The sequence below is a fragment of the Festucalex cinctus genome, chromosome 8, assembly GCF_051991245.1.
Source record: "Festucalex cinctus isolate MCC-2025b chromosome 8, RoL_Fcin_1.0, whole genome shotgun sequence".
NCBI lineage: Eukaryota > Metazoa > Chordata > Actinopteri > Syngnathiformes > Syngnathidae > Festucalex > Festucalex cinctus.
In genome coordinates, this window is record NC_135418.1 from 10,833,759 (window position 1) to 10,854,695 (window position 20,937).

General features: G+C 39.0%; 1 protein-coding gene across 2 annotated transcripts in view; it reads right to left on the reverse strand.

The window, feature by feature from the left end:
- Positions 1-20,937, reverse strand: part of cdh4 (cadherin 4, type 1, R-cadherin (retinal)) — a 223,985-nt gene that overhangs the window by 16,889 nt on the left and 186,159 nt on the right. For both annotated transcript variants that reach the window (XM_077528441.1, XM_077528442.1), the window contains exons 7-9: positions 19,495-19,667; positions 8,119-8,256; positions 970-1,155 (exon numbers count right to left, since the gene is read on the reverse strand). In XM_077528441.1, coding sequence (XP_077384567.1) covers positions 970-1,155; positions 8,119-8,256; positions 19,495-19,667 — 497 coding nt within the window. The remainder of the gene's footprint in view (positions 1-969; positions 1,156-8,118; positions 8,257-19,494; positions 19,668-20,937) is intronic.

Below are 20,937 nucleotides of genomic sequence, written 5' to 3' on the forward strand. Positions count from 1 at the left end.
CACTGAAATAATGAAATGTATAAACACATTCATTGTAAAAAATAAAATAAAATAGTAATACAATAAAAAATGCACTAAGTCTCTCATAAATGGAAAAAACACATTACATGTGTATACAAATTGCCAAATTTTTCATTTGTGTAATTGACAAAAATAAATAAATAAATAAATAAATAAATAAATAATAATCAATAAATCAACCAACCGGTTATTCACTGAAATAATGAAATGTTTAGATACATTTATAGTATAAAATACTACTACTACTACTACTACTACTAATAATAATAATAAAAATAAGAAGAAGAAGAATAACAACAAAACTAAATTAATGCACCAAATATTACAGGACTATTGATAATATAAATGCTCGATGTGCTAGATTGAAGACTGAACAAACATTAATGGCTTACAGGCCATAATTTGTCAACCACTGCTTTCAAGTCAAGACCTTTAACTACATTAGCTGCTTTTCCACCAACAAGCCCAGGAACTTTGAGTTCTGGGTAAAGCGAGTTCTTGGTTGTAAAAGTTCAGGAGGGAATTTATAATTGTGTTTCCAAAGCGTCTTAGAGTTCTCGGCAATTCATTCAAAAGAGTTTGGTGATGTATGAGTTTGATGAGCCCAGCTAATATAAAAACAACACCGCCTTCCAAATTTGACCAACCAATCAGCCGTGGTCATTGCAGCCCGTCCCCTCAAAGTTCCAGCCTGGCTCAGCAAGACCCTGCTGCTGGGATAGTATTTGGATGCCCCCTGGGGAATTTAAATACCCCAGAAATTGTTGTTGGTGAAAAAACAGGCAAACTGAATTTTACCAAGGTAAACTGAAAAGTTCTCCAAAAGTTCCGGTGGTGGAAAAGCCCCCAATATGTCATGCTGTGGATTTGTCATTTGGTTTCTCAGAAGACAAAGTTGATCATCGTCACATCCGAGGCTTGAAAGACATCAAATATTTCAACACTCACCTTAACTACAGTCAGCATGCCCTCATTAGTGACGGGGTTTGTGCGAATGGTGAAATGTCCGGAAGGGTCCCCGCTAACAATGCGGTACACGGCGTTCCAGTTGGGACTGTGAGGTTGATCCCTGTCCACCACTGTCAGGTTGGCCACCACCACGTTCACCTTGTTCTCTGGCACCTCCCCGGAAAACTGCGTAGCAGGATCAAGGATGCGAAAGAGGGAAAAATAGGAAAGGCCAGACATTAAAATGATTTTACAATTCTTACATTAGCATTTTGTATATTTGTCAAATCCATCAACCATTTTCGACACCATTTGTCCTCATAATGGAATTTGGGAATTTGGGAGGAAGATATAAAAAAAAAAAAAAAGTATAGAACAGTGGTGTCAAACATACGGCCCGCGGGCTGGATCAGGCCCACAGAGGGGTTAATCTGGCCCGCGAGATGATTTTTGTAAAGTAAAACATAATTTGTAATGTTGGACCAATTAATCAGCTGGCCACAATCAAAACATATAAAAAATGAAGCAATGTTAGTTATTACAAAAACGGCCAGCAGGTGGCAGCAGAGTATAAGAGATCAACCAGGGCCATGTTGCAACAAGCTGTTTCCCCCCACAGTTTTAAACAAATTTGTAAATCATGATGAAACTTAGCTATATTCTAATTGCTGCAAAACGGAAACAGATAGAAATATACTTTTTTTTTTTTTTTTTTTTTAATCCTGATGAAAGAAGAGACTAATCTTTCTTTTGTTAGGTTCCATGTTTTTATAACAATGGAGCACAATATTTGCAAAAATCAGTCAAAATCCAGTAAAACAGCCGGGAGCGAAGGGGTTGCTTCAGTGCAAATGGTGGCGAGTGAATGAGTTAACTGCACCACACAATGCATTCTGGGAACAATATATATGCAAAACAGGTAGCTTTAACACATCCAGCATGCATTCATATTATTTTTTTGATTTAAGTTGAGCGCCGTAATTTAGGCCTGGCCCACAAATAGCGAAAATCTATAATTTGACAGCAATTGTTTTTAAGTTATATAACATTATTTTACCGATCCGGCCCACTTGGGAATATATTTTCCTCCATGCGGTCCCTGAGCTAATATGAGTTTGACACCCCTGGTATAGAAGCACAAAAAGAACATGCAAACATGAGCCAAGAGTCAAACCTTGAAACTGAGAACTGTGAGGCAGACAAATTTGTGTCCTAATATGTAATTAAGGCAACAGTATAAATAATCTTGCTATAATGATCCTCATTAAACTGCAGTCTGAAGCAAGTCCCTTGTAAACTAACTGCTGGAAACTTGGTGACATGTTCTCACGCACATTAAGGGCTCTCATTTTCAAATGATGTGAAGAGGTAAACATGTTTATGGAGTGTATCTGCCAGCTGCTGTTCACTAATGGCTTCATCTTTATGGGACTGAAGCAGCATCTAAGCTACCTATCCTGTATTTGCTCTCAATCCCCAACTTGCTCCCCTCTCTGCCTTCTCTGCTGCATCCGCTGCAGTACGACTCGGCCAATAAGCGCAGGGACTCAAATTAAAAATGCAACATCCTTCACTGGCCTCCATTTCATCATCACCCCAAGCTTTTAGCACAAACAACTAAAAACCTTCCCTGCCAGTTTGGCCATGCTGTCAGACAGCCAAATGGAAGGTTCTCTCTCAGAGGCATACACAATGAAGCTGACTGGAAGTGAGGGCGGCGTCCAAAATGGTCACTCTCTCAAGAAAAATTTGTGGTTAGGGGGACGAGTGTGAGGGAAACACAATTGCAGTTTATTGTTACAAGGGACCCGAGTCCATTTTGCAAATGGAAATGAAAATCCAATTGAAGCAAAGTAAATAGGCAAAACCTCATTTAAATGTCATGAAATGCATTTACAACACTTTGCGCTCTAGCCTGCTATCAAATGGATGAATTAAGTTTATTTCGGCAACCACACGCAACACAGAAAAAAAAAGACAAACATTCCCTCGAACAAAAGAACCAAACGAAGGGAAAAAAAAAATGTCAATAAGTCTTAAAAAACGTGTTATATCAGTCATTAAAAATATATATTTTGCCACAATCTAGAATAACTCCAACATTGCTTTAGTTCCCTTTATTTAAATCTGAAGTGAATGAGTGCTGATTATTTGTAGTAAGGTTAGACTAGATGTGTGACCTTCCAATGGTTTTAAACTTTTATGCTTTGACCTGCAGTAACATAAGAAATTTCCCTTATTGAGGTAAACATGTGGAATTGGATAATTCACAGATGAGTGAATCTTTGACTCCTGCAGCCTTTGGTAGAACAAAGACCAAATTGGCAGCTGAATGTTTTGCATACATATTCAAAAAGAAACATTAGATTTGCTTACTGCATGTGCCCAGACCCTATAGGAAGGGAGGCAAAAAAGATTTGGGGAGCAGTGTTGCCACAGTTACCTTGAAAAAGTAACTTAGTTACTTTACTGATTACTTGGTTTTAAAAATAACTAAATTGCGTTACTGATTACTTGATTTTAAAAGTAACTAAGTTAGATTAAAAGTTACTTTTTTAGTTACTTTCAGCAGCTGCCGATAACACCATCTCAACATAAAAATAATGCAGTAGAAACGGTGTTCCAAATACTTTATTGAAAGTGCATTTTTAACATGAAAATAAAGGTTTTTTTTAATGAAAAACAAAATAGGCAGTCTCTCTTGACTTCTTGTAACGTAAATACTTTTTATAAAACAAAAAATAAAAATCTGTCCAGGTTGAAAATGAAAATCCCCTAAATTCCTCTATTGTTTGTTTGTTCCGCTATTCCAGTGTGTACACATGTATCAGTTTAAATATTTATTAGTAGTTATTGACAGTTATAATTGTTTTTTGGTTTGTTTGTTTTTTCTCTTCAAAATAAGGATCAGGAAAGCAAAAGGTTGATAATTTAATGTTAAATATAAATATTTAACCTTTAGACAGACACCAACACAATTAAACAGAATATTTGCACATTGTGAAGTATTTCAGAAACATAAATTTAAGACATGAAATAAACCTACCGTCCAGCCAAAAGAAATATGAAGCCACCTTATGGAACAATAAATCTATCAAACACATTTTAACCACTTAATATATGCAAAAATATTTCCAAAAGTTCATTTCCCTTTTTAATCAACAATTTTTGTATTTAACATTTTTTTTTTCTTTTGTCATCACTTTCATTTTTGGTTAATGTATGACATCTTTTTTTGTTTTTTTAATCTGAGACACGATGATGACCACAGAATCACTACTGTTTATATTTTGTTTTTTGGGCTGTCGTAATCGCGGGCACGTCTCAGTTCTCCTATCTGCTGCTCATGCTAGTTGTAGACATTGACAGGGAGCCACAAACTGAGAAATGAGATACTTGCAGTGTGCTTTTAGCTTAGCTGGTGTGTTGGCTGTGGGACATACCTGTGTCGTTTGAATCCATGTATTGGATCGTCACGGGAGTTATTCTTTTTGGCTCGCGCGCAGTACCAACGCCGGCCCGAGACATACAAGTGCACCGAGAGGACTGATAGCCATGGGAAATACCGAGATGTACGGCACCGGCTTCTGCTAACTGTCTCCATTTGTATGTTGTCACTCGTTGCGCGCGCGCGCGCCGTGTCGCGAGCACGGAAACACGGAAGTAGCTTGAATGGTGATGCTACTGAAATGTAAACAAAACAAGTAGAGCACGGCGCAGAACTCTTGCTATTGTTATGAAAACCATAAAGCCTCACTCGCAACCGATACGGTCGTTTAGCTCCCCTTGACGAACGATGGTTCGGTCGAATCGTTTTTTTGTTCCACCCCTACTGAAAACGTAACTTGTCTGACGTCACTCCCCCTGGCGAGAGGGCGGGGACGACCTCATCCCATAATGCTTCACGGACCATTTGAGGATGGAAATAAATTATTTTTTTTACCACTTTTATGGTCCATAATGCACACTTTTTTTGTTGTGTTGTGTGCCTCTTGGTTAATAAAACTAGTAGTAAAAGTATCATCACTTTTGTTTTGAATGTGCAAACCATTCATGACCAGACCATGGCTGAATTCAGTGTGGTGATCAATGACTTCTGCCTCATCTTCATAGTTAGCAGTAGTTGTTTGTGACTGTTACAACAGTGAGATAGTTTGCCTTCTTCATGAAAATGTGGAGTAACGCATTGATTCTCTGGACAGTAACTTTAATCAGACTACTTTGTAGAATAAAGTAACGCGTTAGACTATTAGTTACTTTAGAAAGCGACTTTTTTGAGTAAAGTAACGCGTTACCGGCAACACTGTTGGTGAGTGCATGATTTCGGGAGACTGCAGTAAATTTGACATCAGCTGTGTTTTCCAACCAGCTGTCTCAAAAGTTTTTTCCCATAACCAATACAGAAATTGCTCAGTGGCGGTTCCGAAGCCCACTTCTCACAGAAAATACACACCACACATGTTGACTGTGATCACCAAGCCACAAAGCCACTCGTAATAATGACTTGAGGCCAGCCAATGAGAGTGGCAGTGGTAGCCAGAAAAACTACTTCCTGACAAAGTATTGAAAGCCGCTCAATGCATTTTGAATCACTACCGCCACTTGTGGCCGAAAAATGAAACAGTACACGCCTTTCTTCAAGAACACAATGCACACATGACGTCACATCTGCAGACAGGGGGCGGGAAATAAAAACTGAATCCAGTCTGACAACTATTGGCCAGAGGCTTGCAGGAGTTCCCATTATGAATAGGTAAAATGTTAATCTACTAATTAAAAATGTGTCAGTCATAAATGGTCAAATAAAAAGGCCATTGTCAAGATATTGTTGGACAAATTGTTACAAAGTGCTCCTTAAAGAAGAGCAATGCAAAAATTATGATTTCTGATGCACAAATAGCATTAAATAAAAGTAAGTAGATGGTTGTTGCGGCTTCACATATATGATAAGGAACATCAAGGAACTAACTTGTAACTTTATCCTCATTTTGTCACATCATACAGGCATGCTTTCCTGCTTTCTTGCTACTTTTAAACTCGTATCAAAGTGGAGAGCAGCAGAGGAGAGTGTGGTTCAAAAATCAAAAGTCTTCATCCTCTTTCAGGTATTTAGACGCTCCAGCCTGGCAGATGAATCACAAATCCTGCTTGGTTGGTTTCGCTGTATTGATGGTTTGATTAGAAGGGCACGCATGGGGACACACGTTGACATTCATTTATTTATTTTTGTCATATTGAAGGTCAATTTGATGTATTTACATTAATGTTGAAGTTCTGTTGAATAAATCTGTGTTTGAAGAACTGATTATGTATTTCAACTGATCAGTGATGTAAAACCATTCGTTCAGATTATAAGCCACTTTAGATGCAACATTTTCGTACAGAATGAAGTGGCCAGAGAGTTTATTCCATCCCTGTCATAACTGTCAACGGCAAAACTCCAGCACGTTTGTTGATGCACAACACTACAGTCGACTGCTGTCGTGACGACTGGAGTCTGCGCCGAGCCACACAGATGGAGGACGGGGCAGTTGTGTGAGGAGTGACGGTCTTGTTTGGTGAGCTCTCGCACTGACATCTGGGGAGCTCTTATCAGAGCATGCGGCTGGAACTGTCCTGGCATGCGGGAGACGACGGTGAAGCCAAGGGGACGAGCATCACAGTGTGTGATGCTGACACTGCTTACACTGCCTGTGGCTTCTGATGCAGAAAGCAACTGAATCTCTTTTGACTCTCACTTTGCACACTACAGGCTGAATAGATATAGTAAAAGATATGGGACGTGTATGTGCAAACATATAAAACATCCACATTAGTCCCCAGATGAGATGGAGTTTGAACTTCTTCCCTAAGTTGTCACCCACCACACAAACACACATGTACGTTTTTGTCCCTGTAGCATTCACCGCTATCGTCAGTGGCCATACTTTATTCTCCTGCATACACATGGTGGATTTTTACAAAATAAAATCTTTGGGGCCTATTCACTAAAGGTGTGCATTGCCTTTGCACAGCGCTAACCGGTAAAAATGGAGCAATCCGGGAGCACCTAATTCACTAAACACGCGCAGATGTGGAAATCCGTCAGTAAGTGCTGCCAACCAGATTGCGCCACATTGCGCCGGTGTTATTTGCACGAATGTAAATTAGGTAATTTGCATACATTTGACTGAAAATATGCCCATTCCAACGCAAATGAGACTCATTGATATGCAGTGTCTAATTCACTAATGCCAGCGCTAATAGCCACATGGAGTTTGCGTAACGCAAATAACGTTTATGGAAAGCATGTATTAACCTGACACAACCTCGATCCCTGGATCATGACAGCAGTGCATGTGGCACGGTGCACGTCCCTTTCTGGCTGATCATGCAGAGAGGAGGGAGGGAGGGAGAGGAGGGAGGGAGGGAGGGGGAGAGAGAGAGAGAGAGAGAGAGAGAGAGAGAGAGAGAGAGAGAGAGAGAGAGAGAGAGAGAGAGAGAGGGAGGGGGAGGGGGAGGGGGGAGGGGGAAAATTTTCTATGTTGGTTTAGGACACATAATGTAACCCGGGCTGATCGGCAATGGCAGGGAGGCATTTTCCGATAATTTTTACGTACCAGATGCATACTGTACGCCCACGCCAACCTCTGAAAATATATTTCTAAAAAACGATCGCACCAATAATTTGTACTTTATGAATGAATGACATCGTTGTCGTCCTCTCTGCTCTGTACAGCTTAATAGCGCTATAAACGTTAAACTGTCGGTCCAACCTTGCTTTCTGATAATGTCATCTTTCTTGCAACTGTTACTATAACAACCATGTTCTTGGCGCAAATCCATTGCCGTGTGTGATAAATCAGGTGCAAATTTGCTCCAAGCTGTCAGTTTTGTGGCCGTGTTTGCGCCGGTATATGATTAGAGCAATAGCCTTAGTGAATAGGTGGGTAACTGGGCGCAGACTGCGGGTGCAGTTGTGGTGCAATATTTCATGGTATTACCGGACGCAGCACATTCTTAGTGAATATAACCCTTAGTCTATTTCTTGCTTGTGAAACTAACCCATTGTGGTAAATGTAACAACCCCAAAAGCTTTGTCTCATGTGAAAATGTGATATGATGTGTATTCACTCAAACCCTACAAACGTTTCTTAGTTTTGGACTCACCGTCCTGACTGTCAGTTCTGGGGGGTTGTCATTGATGTCGGTAATGGAAATCAGGGCTGTGGCTGTGTTGGACAAGCCGAAGTTTAAGTTCCCTTCCATGTCAGTGGCCTGGACGATAATAGTATACTGGGAGACTTTCTGGAGAGAGGTGGAGAGAAACAACAAAGTTAAGAGTGAAACGTTGACAAACGTGTACCTAGAGGAATAAACACAGCTAGCTAAATAGCTAGCTCGATCTTTGCAGATACTTTATTAACAAGACCCAAAATTATTAACGTATCAACGATGACTTTCTGAGTACTGTATCCATAAATCCATTTTGAATAGGCACAATTTTCATTCAATATATCTGTAACAGAACTGTATATCGTCAAAACAGCTGATAGGGATAGCTGTAATTTAGTTATGCTTTGTCAAACCAGAATTACAGATTATCGTCAATGTCATTTTTCCTACAGGACAAATGACAAAATATCTCCAATTCAGTCAACAATATCTGCTAGTGTAGTACAGATATATTTGTAATGGAATAGTAGTGTCTGTAATTCTAGTTTACAGTATCTACAATTTGATTGTGATTTCACGTAACGGCAAACCCCATACAAATGAATGGGAAAGGGGATGTCAGAAAGGTGAAATGAGGTTACAGATATTTGAAACGCCAATTGTGGATAGGAGCAACACTGTTCATTAGACATAGTGTTCCCCCCTCGTTTTTCGCTGGGGTTTGGTTCCAAAAAATTCCCGTGAAAAATCAAATCCGCGAAGTAGGTATCTTTATTGTTTATTTTAATTATAAATGTTTTAAGGCTCTAAAACCCCTCACCACACAGCTTATACACTTTTCTCATCGACCTTTTTACTTTTTCTCATCTTTCTCTGTTGTTTAAATATTCTCAATGTTCAAACATTCATAAATTTTATAAAAGGAAATAGGTACATTACTGTAAAAGAAATGCATGAAAAATTCCACACAAAAAATAAAAATAAAAATCTGGCTAAGCAAGGGAGGCAACGAAAAGTGAACCGCGTTCTAGCGAGGGAACACTGTATCTGAATTCTAAATATCTGACTTTTGACTAGGTAAAACTGAATTATAGTTAAATGTTAAATTAAGGCGAGTACCAATACCATGCATTGTGGCTGTTTTATGATTAGGAACTAGAAATGAAAAGAACAGAAAATTGCCCATTAGTTTCATGTACAGTACTTTAAAGGGAAATTCTAAATTGGGATATATAGAGGTCTTTTACATGTAATTACTAGTGGTAATGGGACTTGGTACCGGTATCGGTGACTACTCAAGGGTTGAGTAATGGTATCGGTCAGGAAAAAAAAAAAAAAAAAAAGGTCCCTTGTTAAATGTTAAGAAGGCTTGCCATATACATAAACCTGTGCCTTATTACACCGCAGCACACAAAACAGTCACCACATCAAACAGCATCTCTAGTGGCTCAGTGTGGTGGCTGTCCATGGTGCTGAAGTTAACCAAGAAGACTGCATGCTAAATGAAATGCAATAGTATAGTATGTTGTCACTCTAACGTCTTGTTTCACAACCTTTATTGAGCCAAGGCACAACACCAAACACAAATGTCACAAGTATGAACATATTAAAATAAAAATAATAATGCTCCTGTCTCAATTTACTGAGTGCTGGACCTTCCTAAATATTGTGGATCGTAGACCCACAAAAGCTTAAAGCTTCAAACTGGAGTTTTCTTCCATATTAGTTATTGTGGGTGGAATGGAGGTCCCATTATTTTTGTTCGTATAATTTATATTCTGCTGCAGACTTTGATAAAAATGATTGCTTGGTGTATAATATGCATCATAAACACATTTTACCATTATTCCAAATCCACCAAAGTGTCTGTATTTCCGCCCAAAGCAATGATTACAACAGCTACTAAGTGGTCTCTTTCTAAGTCCACGCAGTCCTCCACCGTGTCAGGGTGCAGAGATCGAGTAGGACAGAATGGACGTCAAGGACAGTTCAGTGTCAGCAGAGCCAACTGCTTTGCTGTACATGCACAGCCTATCTCATTGACAATCTGTTTGCTGACAGGCTCGTTTTGTATTTTTTAGCCTTGCATTGTGCATATTTTAAATGCTTCTCTTTAAGCGCTACTAATGTCAGGGACTGTTTGGGGGAAGATAATGAAATCTTTTTTTTTTTTTTTTTTTGCATGGACACCATGGCCTGGTAGTGAAGGCTTCCACTGTCATTGAGTTGATTGGCCACTCTTGGTCAGTCACAATTTCCACCATAACCGTCATTTTTGTGTACATTCTCTTACACATTTTTTTATTCGTAATTAAAGATGTATCTGATTATATATCCATCTGCATCACCAAGACAGCTCTAAAACCCAGCTGAGGTCATTAGCCATCTCTGAGTCATCAAGAAGTGCACAAACGCTCATTACTCCACACCCAAACAATTGTATTAATGATGATTTCAACCTGACCTCTATCATAGGTGCAATGAAATATCAATAACATATGCCCTTCATAAAGCACTAAATGACTCCCTTGGCAGTCTCATTAAAGATCCAGTCACTATATTGATTACAAGGAATATGCCGGAAACCAAATATATTGCTTGAGGAAACAATCCTTTGAGGACTGCCAGTAGGTGGCGCTCGCATATAATAGGGGATGAAAAAGATGCATTCTCGCACCTGCAAGGTTTTTATCGCTCATCAGAGGCTAGTTGGGTGTTATGGCCTTTCTAGTGCACACATGCATATCGACTAATGGTCCAGTGTGATGGAACAGGTGGGAAACACATGCATCCACACAGGCACGCACACGCACAGAGCCAAGTGCACTCTGCCGCCCAAAAGTGGCCAAACAAGCTACGAGAGGCTCGTTAATGAGTCCTGTAGAAATGCTGAGCAGTTCAATTAGAGCCCAGTGCTACTCTCTCCCAAAATCCCAAAGCATTTTGTGGACAAGCAATATGTATTTTAGCCCACCAAAAACTCTTATCAGTGTTCCACAATTTTTCAAGTTTTCAGCATAACTGAAAGGTGACTTCAAAATGGAGGCACTTTGGTCGGTTTATTATGTTGTTTTTTTCACCTGTTTTCTGAATTTGGTCATGTGACATTCACAAGCTGAGCCGTGATTGGTCAACAGCAAGTGACAAAATGGCTGCCCCCTGAGATAGATTAAAACAGCTGGATTTTGCCGTTTGATTCATATTTCACAAACACAATATTAATCAGAATGCCATGTTTAGACTACAGGGGCTGCAAAGAACATAGTATTGTTGTAAAATTATATTATTATTCTTTCATTAACAGATTAACAGAGGTTCAGCAATTATTTTCTGCAACTTGATATTCACACAATTTTTGTCATAATAGGTATAGCGTTACCATTAAAAACAATGACAAATACAACTGTTATTATAATGATTTTTTCAAACTATAAACCAACAATTCCTCCAATACAGTAACAAAGCCTTACTGGGTTTAGTTGAACCCAATTCCTATAGCATACATGCCATTAAATCATTAACTGAAACCATTTCAAATTTGCCAAAACCATAAAGACAAAACAAAAAGGTGCAGGAATATCACATTAAAGCAGCTCTGGTCACATACTGGATTAAAGAAAAAAAGACTGAGTCACATATCAATGTAGCTGCTACAATAAAAAAAACAGACGGCACAAGAATTAGTTAATCATGCTAATCAGTGTGACCATACGTATATTAGACAAAACATGATGAATTAAACAAGAACATGACAAACACAGCACAAAATCTTTTAAGAATAAAAAATGGGAAGTGAGAGAAACTGACCCAAAGTGACAAGAACACCTTGTTAAACATACACTACATCTGGTGTCTCCACCCTCATTAAAGAACAAATAAGGAGAGACTACTCGATTACTTCAATTGATCAAAACAGCACAAACTATCAGTGAAAGCTTTCTAACATGTTGTCCAATAAAAGCCTTTTGGAATTAATTACATCTCAGATCACATCACATCTTAGAGTGTGGAGAAGCAATACTCACTTTGTTGGCCTACTAATTAACCCAACTTAAAGGCTTAAGAGATAGCTAGCTAGTCAGATACCTTGAGTCTTAATCATTTGGGCACTAGAGTGTAAAGTGCACAGCATTTCTTCCCATAAATGGAAGCCTACTTCTGAAAATGTGTCTGTGAGTGAGCTATTAACATTATAACCACCCCCACACTGAGTTTCTTGACGTGGCTGCCAACTATCATGCAGAGATGCAACGTTAGAGAGATTAGCATTGGTTAACACTTTATTAGCATTAGCTTCCAAATAAAATGTTAAAGGAACACTTTACTTATTGATCCATTTTTAGCAGCAAAAAGTTGCTACTTTTTCAATAATTAATTTGGTGACGTGATTATTTTTTTATGTACATTTAATAACTTTTAAACCGATGTTAAAATGAATCGAACGCCGGCATGTTTGTTACACGTGACTAAATAACCCGGATGTTTACGTCACTAGTGTGTAAACGCTACACGATGGAAGCGCTATGCAACGCAGCCGTGCATCTAGCGTCAAACCCGGAAGGATTAAACCTTATCGCTTCGAGCCAACACGACAAAATAACACTACCGAAGGAAAGTCTGCCTTGGATGTGAAAGTTGTGGCGCCAGATGGTCTTTTCGGGCACAAAATAAACTTTAATGAACGAGTGAATCAGGCGGTGGGTGAATGGTGCTCGTGCGGGAGCTGCAGGAATGGACAATCCGCTAATGAATGTGTGCTGTCTGGAAATAAAAGAACTCGAGGATCGGTTCCTTGCGGACAATCTCAACTGCATCCTGGAACATCAGACATTCAACATGGCAATACTAAATAGACATTCTCAGGATAGCTTTGGTTGCGATGAAAGATGTGAAGAAGAAAAGTCTTGGAGGAGCCAATATCCAACAGGTAAAGTGACACATAGCACGAGCAATGCAAAACGTGTGGAACTGACAAACTATTTCAGGAAAAAGAAAAAAATAGTAAAATTATATGTATCGTCGTTACAGCGCCCAACCTCCCCTAGCTGTTTTTTTTTTTCTTTTTTTGCGTAGCGTCCCGATGATGTAAACGAAAGCTTGCAAGAAGGTTGTGTATTAACCGTGTTTATTTATAGACAAAATGAAGTAAGGAAATGCGAGACGCCGTTACCTAGGCTGGTTATCAATGGTTTGGATCCGAACGAAATTAATAGATTATGCAAATGAAAGTGGAAGGCACCACAGGAAGAACAGCGGGACAGAACACAAATGTAGTACGTCGCACATGCCGATGATAATGACACTAATACACATTCAATAAATTTTTTGTTAAAATAAGATTATGAACATGGTCAATTTGTGAAGTATAAACAACTTACGAGCTAATAAAACATAACGTCCGCGCCTGCTTGTCCTTGCCGGGAGGTCGACAGCACTTAGCAAGCCATTTTCTACGCAAATAGTCTTTTTTTTGGGGGGATAACATACCAGTGTGCTCCTCGCGGGTTTTTCCTTGACGACACCTTGCAAAATTTTGCAATACAGTAAGGCATAAGTGACGTTTGTGTCTTCCTCGTCGTTCTGTCTGCGTGAACTACTGTTCGCCAAGCGAGTATACACACTTGTTACGTCACCACTTGAGGGCGTTCCAACACGGAAGTACTTCTATGTTGAAAAAAGTTAAATAAATCAATATTGGGGTGTATTCTTCAGCTCTTATGCATGTTTCGTAGCTAAACTAACTATTTACTGCCAATCAAGCCATACATGTAAAATTAAAGGTGCCTTCCTTTAATGCTTGGACAGCAAGGTTTGGTATAACTGTTTCTGTGCCACATCGCAAAGCTAATCAGCTTGAATTGAGCTACTAGGCTATTTAGTAAAAATTATGTCGTTTGAGAGGACACCTTAACATTTGGTTAAAAATAAAATCTAAAAGGGCAAGTGTGAAAAATGGTTGGAACAAGAGCATAAACTGTGGCAAATTTGCAGCGAGGAAAGAAAAGTTTCTCAAGAAAGGTTCAATACAAAGTTCACACTATATCGAGAACATATTTTTCAGTGCTCTTGATTCAGTGTTGGCTACAAAATGGCCTCCCCCACCTCCATGCATCATTAGTCCTCATTCAGCAACCTGCTCATAATTCTCCAGTGGATTTGCTGGCTTGCTCCTGGAGCTTGGATGCTCTGCCTCGAGTTAACATAACTCTGACTCTCATAGACAATGCAGCCCCCTCGGCCCGTTTTAAGGATGCAGACTCGCAGCATTATTCTCCAGGTGGAATCCGAAGACATTAATAGAGCCAGATTGTGGGAACTCATCCCCTGCAGACAGCACGGGCCAAGCAGTCCTGCATAGAGTTGGCATCAGCAGTGCGGGCAGTCTGGCAAAGAGCCACATCACATCATGCCACACTGGACCGTTGGAGGATGGGGCGCGGGGGGAGGGGGATTGAGACATGCGGGGGTAATGAAAGACAGCAGTTTGTTTTTGCCAGGCCGCCCGCTGCTTACAAAAGAGCGCAATCTTGCCAGCTGTGGAACCAGGATGTGTCTTGAGGATTTTAGCGATATTTAACAGATCAAATCATTAGAATTCATGGTTTATAACTACAAAACAATACGGATGGCAATTCTTTAAAAACAAAAAACAAAAAACGATGAAAAAAGGAGATTTGCACTAAAATGTAAAAATGTAGCAGCCTCTTCTTGTACAGTCCTTCACATAGTGGAGTGTACTCTTTGCAAGTTTGCTCAAAAACAAATCTTGCAACTTCCAAAAGAAATCAATTGCTCTTTCTTCGATTCAAAAGATGTACACATTTAAACAGTCAAGCTCTGTTTCTTTTTTGAACAATTGGTGGTGCATCAAAAAACAAACAATTTGAAACAAAAATGGCATACATATTTTCTAGGTCATTTTTTCCCGCACTGAAGACAGTGGTACCATTCATTTTACCACATATGCTCACCCCAGTTTTTCTATTACTTTTTTTTTTTTTTTTTAAGTGGGCGGTAGTGTTTTGGTAGGCTACTAGGTAACACACTGGCCCAGCCACACAGCTTAAAGGAAACACTGCACACGACTAACTTTTAGGATACGTTCCAAGAACAATACCTGAACTGCTAAGGGATTCTTACTGTATCTCTTAGGCCACTCAACACAAGATTTCGCCTCATTTTGCTGCAAGGATATTTGTAATTCTTTTTTTTTTGTTTTTTTTTTTTTAAATCACTTTTCCTCACAACAAGTAGTTTAGTAGTATTATGGCTATTATATTACACTGTACTTTAAAAATGTCATATTACACCAACCCCCCCAGCCCCTAAAAAATGAGTAGAGAAACACTAATAAGATATATGCTCCATCTGAAACTGCCTTAGAAAATGTTGTTGGCATTTTTGTTTACACTTTTTTTTTTTTAATGCAGAAAAGAGCTACACAGACCCATGAATGAGAGGGCACTGGATGTTTGCAGCAGCAAACGTGAACTTATATTCCTGTAAGTGTAAAACCTATACAGTAAATTAATTACTTCATTTGATAGGACAAGTAAATGAGCTACTTCTAATCTTGAGTTGTTGCATTAGCAACCTTTAAGCTTTAATTTGAAAGAATTACTGATTCAAGACTTTCCTCTATTATTAATAATATTTGTGTGAGATGCTCTGTGGTGGCCAAAAATGTGCTTTGTATGGTCTATGCGAGCTTACAGAAATCTAACAGCGTTAGCGTTGCTAGCCGTTTGTTTTCTTTTCTTTCTTTCTTTCTTTTTTTTTTTAAACACCTGTTAAAGCCGATGAGACAGTTGGGGATTTTTCATGATTTTTGGGGCAGTGCACAGCTCTGTATCCCACTAGAATATATTTGTCCCTCTCCTGAGCAGATCTCCACATTCAGAACCAAAGCAAGAGGAAAGAAAAAGTGTAAGAAAAAATTTACTGCTGAAAATTAAATGTCTTAATTCATGAGGCATTATTTAGAGGAAGATCGTTACTATTACTATTATTACTACTATCTATTATTATTATTATCGCTACTATTAGTCGTAAATAGTTTGTTCTTTGCATACCGAGAAAAGCTCTTTCAGTGAAATGTATCATTTTCAGTAGTTGCCAGATGGATCATGGGCGTATCACATCCCAACAATAACACGTTTTTTTTTTTTTTTTTTCCATATATGCAGAGGGCCGTGAGAAAATGGATGGTGGGCCGCAAACGGCCCCCAGGCCGAAATTTGGACACCACTGTTGTAGTGTATTTTATATAATGAGAAAAGCAGTTAAAAGTCATTTTGATATTTAACCTTTATCCTTTATTATCCTCTTTTTATATAATATAATTAATATAACCCCAGAGAGCAGAATTTGCTTGCAAAAATGAAATTGATAGAAACTTCAACTCAATTCAACTCATCTTCATTTCAAATGCACAAAATCATTTGATGCCAACACAACGCGAGTGGAATCCTCCTTGTAAGCCTGTCGAAAGCATCATGCGGAAGCACGTGTGTTCCGAGGAGAGCGAGCTGAGGGAGATTATTGCCGGAGAACGCTCATAACAATAATTGGCATTCAGTAACGTCAGGGGAAACGATAACTAGGCTAAACCCCATGTAACCCCAAGCTCCTCAATATAAGAGAAACGGCTTCACCTGTTAATTAGCACATGAATATTATAATTAAACACCACCGTGGTGGATGCGGATTAGCTGAACTGTGAGAGCAAGCAAAAGAGAGGATATAAAGGTGTTGAAGCAAGTTTATTGTTGACACAGGATGCATGTGGTATAGCTTCCTTTTCGCTGCATAGATTTAGTGAGACACCTGGCATTGATCTTATGTTCATCACTCTATGTTGGCAAAGTGTGAAAAAATGTGCGTGAATGTGTCTGCGTGATTGAGTGTGTGTTAACGAGCTTAACAGCAGGTGGGTGAACTCTCAGTTGTGTCACACCTTTGGTGAGGCTCTCATATCACAGGAAGGCGGGACCCAGTTTGGCTGGATATGTTTAGATGAATGAGTTTCACATCAGCTTGCTGTTGCTTCTGCATGGGCCAAAACGGGACGGGCAACACAGCGCTGGCCCACGTTCACTCAACTCTCTGATAGTGCTCCCAAAGAACATCGTTTGCATTGTTACCGCCAATTTGGGACAAGGAAAAGCATTGGAAGGACATATTTTGTAATTACATTCTTTAAATTTTAACTGAAACTTTTTTGAACATGCTTACTTTATACTGTGAAATCCAGCTTTCATTTCAAAAGTGTTGGCTGACTGGGTTTAATGCTGAGAGGGACCAGTGGGACTTCTCAGAATATAAACATTATGAGATACAATCAATAGTGCTTTTATGTCTGCTGTAAAAATCAACCAAGTAAGTTATGAGATGAAATTACAGTCATTACGACGGCATACAAAGTTAAATGTTTCCATGGATTTGCCATCCAGATTTTCTTTTCAGCTTCCTCAGGCAAGAGAAATTCTGCTCCGCACTTGTACCCTCAACAACCTGCAACGCATGAACATGGATGAACCCTGAGTGACCTCCCTCATTAGAGAGTGAGGTGGAAATGGGACGACTTGCTATGGTGGGGTTGGTGTGTGGGTTTAAGGATAACCATAGCAGTTAGAAAAATACAACAGCTGCAGATGAGGGAAAAAAAAAACAACGGCGGTAAAATCCTAAAGACCTCAACAGCAGATAGCTGCTAGATTTATCTTTATAGTTTGCCTTGTCATTTGGTCTGAGAAAAGAAGACAGTAGTTTGTACACATACTGTAAGTTAGCCATCATTTGGCTATTTCATGTTGCCGAGTTTTCTTTTCTGTAAAGGGACCAAACTGAAAAGTACAGTATAGTCTGTCATTTTTTTTAAAGCTGGTAAATTAATGAACACTTTAAAGCAGGTGGTAGGATGGCACCCAAAAATTGGCCGAGATTCATTATGTGTGGCACAGCAAGCAAAAAACAGACGGGCGTCTTTGGTTTATGACTATGTACTGATATATGGCTTAATGGTTTCATATATCTGCGATTGGCTGGCAACCAGTTCAGGATGTACCCCCACCAACTGCCCGAAGCCAGCTGAGATAGGCTCCAGCACCCCCCACGACCCTTGTGAGGAATAAGCGGTCAAGAAAATGGGTGGATGGAAGGGTTTCATATATGTATGAGTGGAATCCTGTCATTAGCTGAAAATATGTAAATATATAAATCACCAATTCGATCAGAAGATGAACAATATATCTATTTAAACATTTCCAGTTAAACGCCGCCAATTGCGGGGGTTAGGCACACTTAACGAAAAAACCCATGCAAATTGACATCAACTGAAATGCATGGAGAAAATAATGATAATAATAATCATAATGATAAAATTCTACAACAAAAAACCTGATAAACATGAACTATAACATGTAATTCTATATTTTGTGGAGCCGATCAATGACGTCATTGATCGATTGGGCAAATGAAGACCGCCCACCAATTTTGCATTAAATGCTAAATATCGACCAATGGATCAAATTGTTCTAAATCAGTGGTGTCCAAACTATGGCCCGGGGGCCATTTGCGGCCCGCCATCTATTTTTCAGTGGCCCACGACATATACTAAAATTGCCATTTGGCATAGTTAAAACAAACAAACAAACAAACAAACAAACAAACAAACAAACAAACAAATAAATACATAAATAAATAAATCATTACATAAAAAATGTTTGGAGATGGTCAAAGTCAGAAAGGGAGGTGTCAAAAAATAGGTGTCACTTTTACAAATAAATTGGTTTATATACTTTAGCATTTTTCTAGACATGCAAAAACACAAATAAATTATTAGTAGGGATGTTCAATACCACATTTCTTCAGACGGATACCGATACCGATACTCAGACCCTTAGTACTCACCGATACCGATTAAAATTAGTGGTTTCACCCCGACTTACGAGTGCCTCAGCTTACTACTTTTCATGTTACAAGCTATCGCTTGTTCGAGTTTTCCGTGAGCTAAAATAATAATAATAATAAAAAAGAAGAACAACAATGTGCTTCAGGTATGCTGATGCCCCGTTAATTAAAAAGAAGAAAAAGAAAAAAACCTTAAATGGGCTGCCGGTATGTGACTTTGGGCTTCATTATACTTTCCAAAGCTATTTTAAATTATATTATATTTAAATGGTTTTATAATACATTTTACAAAACAATGCTATTTCTCTTCATTAAATGCACAAATGTTGGTGTCATTTTAGGTGGCTGGAAAGGATTAAGTACATTTGAATTGCTTTCAATGTGGAAAACCAGATTTTATATAGAAGTAAATTAAGTTACAAGCTTGGTCACGGTAAATGATTTGACTGTCACACACACCTCTCTGTCCAGGCCCGCCGCAACTGTAACAATGTCTCCAGTCTCGCTGTTGATGGTGAACATGTTGGGGATGGGACTGTGTGGCGTCTGCGAGAGGATGCGGTAGCGAACCATGCCGTTAGCTGTGGTGGAGTCATCTGAGTCGCTGGCTGTCACTTGCATAACAGAAGAGCCTACGGAAAGAAAAGATAATGTTTTAAACGCCTAAAATAAGCACTTTGAGAACATCAATAAAAAAAGCGTAAACACAAGCAGTTGGCATTCGTTGAAGTACAAAGAAAAATTAGAACTAAGTCGGTTCTCTGCTGAACGGTGTCATTAATGAATTTTGGCAAAATATCAAAGGGGAGAAATTTTATTTATAACCGCTGCAGCAAGTCAATCAGACTTTGTAAATTGCTGTGACATACTGTGTTATCTGGCAGCAACTTTTCGACTGTGAGTTATTAGGAAGAAGACCAAAACAAAACGTATTATATAAACTTTGATTTCAAACTGCGCTGTTTTGTCTTTTGTTTAAAGCCTTGGTAGAACACAGTTCCCACCTCTACAAAGTCCATTTAGTAATGAGCAGCACAGAGTCTTGTCTCATTTTCATCATCCATTATTTCAGTCTTCAGTGCCACTGAGGCTTCCCTTAATGCTCCAATGCTCTTTTCTTATTTTATTTTCACACAAACAAATAAACACTGCCACTTAACACTGACAGCACAGAGGTGATAAGGTATATGTAATGTTTTGTTATTCTCTCTTTTTTTTATATAATTTGGGTTCTGTCATTACTAGGGTCATGCAAGGGTTATGTTTGGGTCATGACCGTATGGTCAAGTGTCTGTTTTGAACTAATGTAACCAGCATCTGGTTTCAACTGGTAAAACGCTATGTGATGTCAGAAGCTATGTGATGTCAGGAAGCTCTAATCTCTTTATCTGGTCAACAGCCAATCAGATAAGTCCATGTCAGTCTTGTTACCCACATGTCTAGCCACAACCAGTCAGATTGATTCGCTGTCTATATAAACCGGACTGAGAAGTGTGTGTTTTGTCGGATTATTATCTGCTCCTCTGTGCAACTCTCGTTGTTTCTCGTCTAGTCAAGTTTGTTCCATGCCTCTCAATAATGATAATAATAAATAGTTAAAATCTTATTTTGTGTCTGCGCTTTGGGATCCAACCTCAGCACATAACAGGTTCATATTTTTGGAACTTCTGTTAGGATTTAATATGAATCCAAATTTGTGATTACAGTACTGTTAATTTGATCATAGTATCACCAGAATAGGTTTAGGCCTCGTGTGCTTGTGCTCAGGGGGTCTTTGGATCTGGATTTATGTGTCCCACATCTTTCTGCAAGAGGGCGCTTGTTTCCGCAGCCTTCCTATGGGCGAGTATTGATCAACACGCCTTTGTCAGCTGGACGCTCCGCTTCGACCAGGCAATTAGA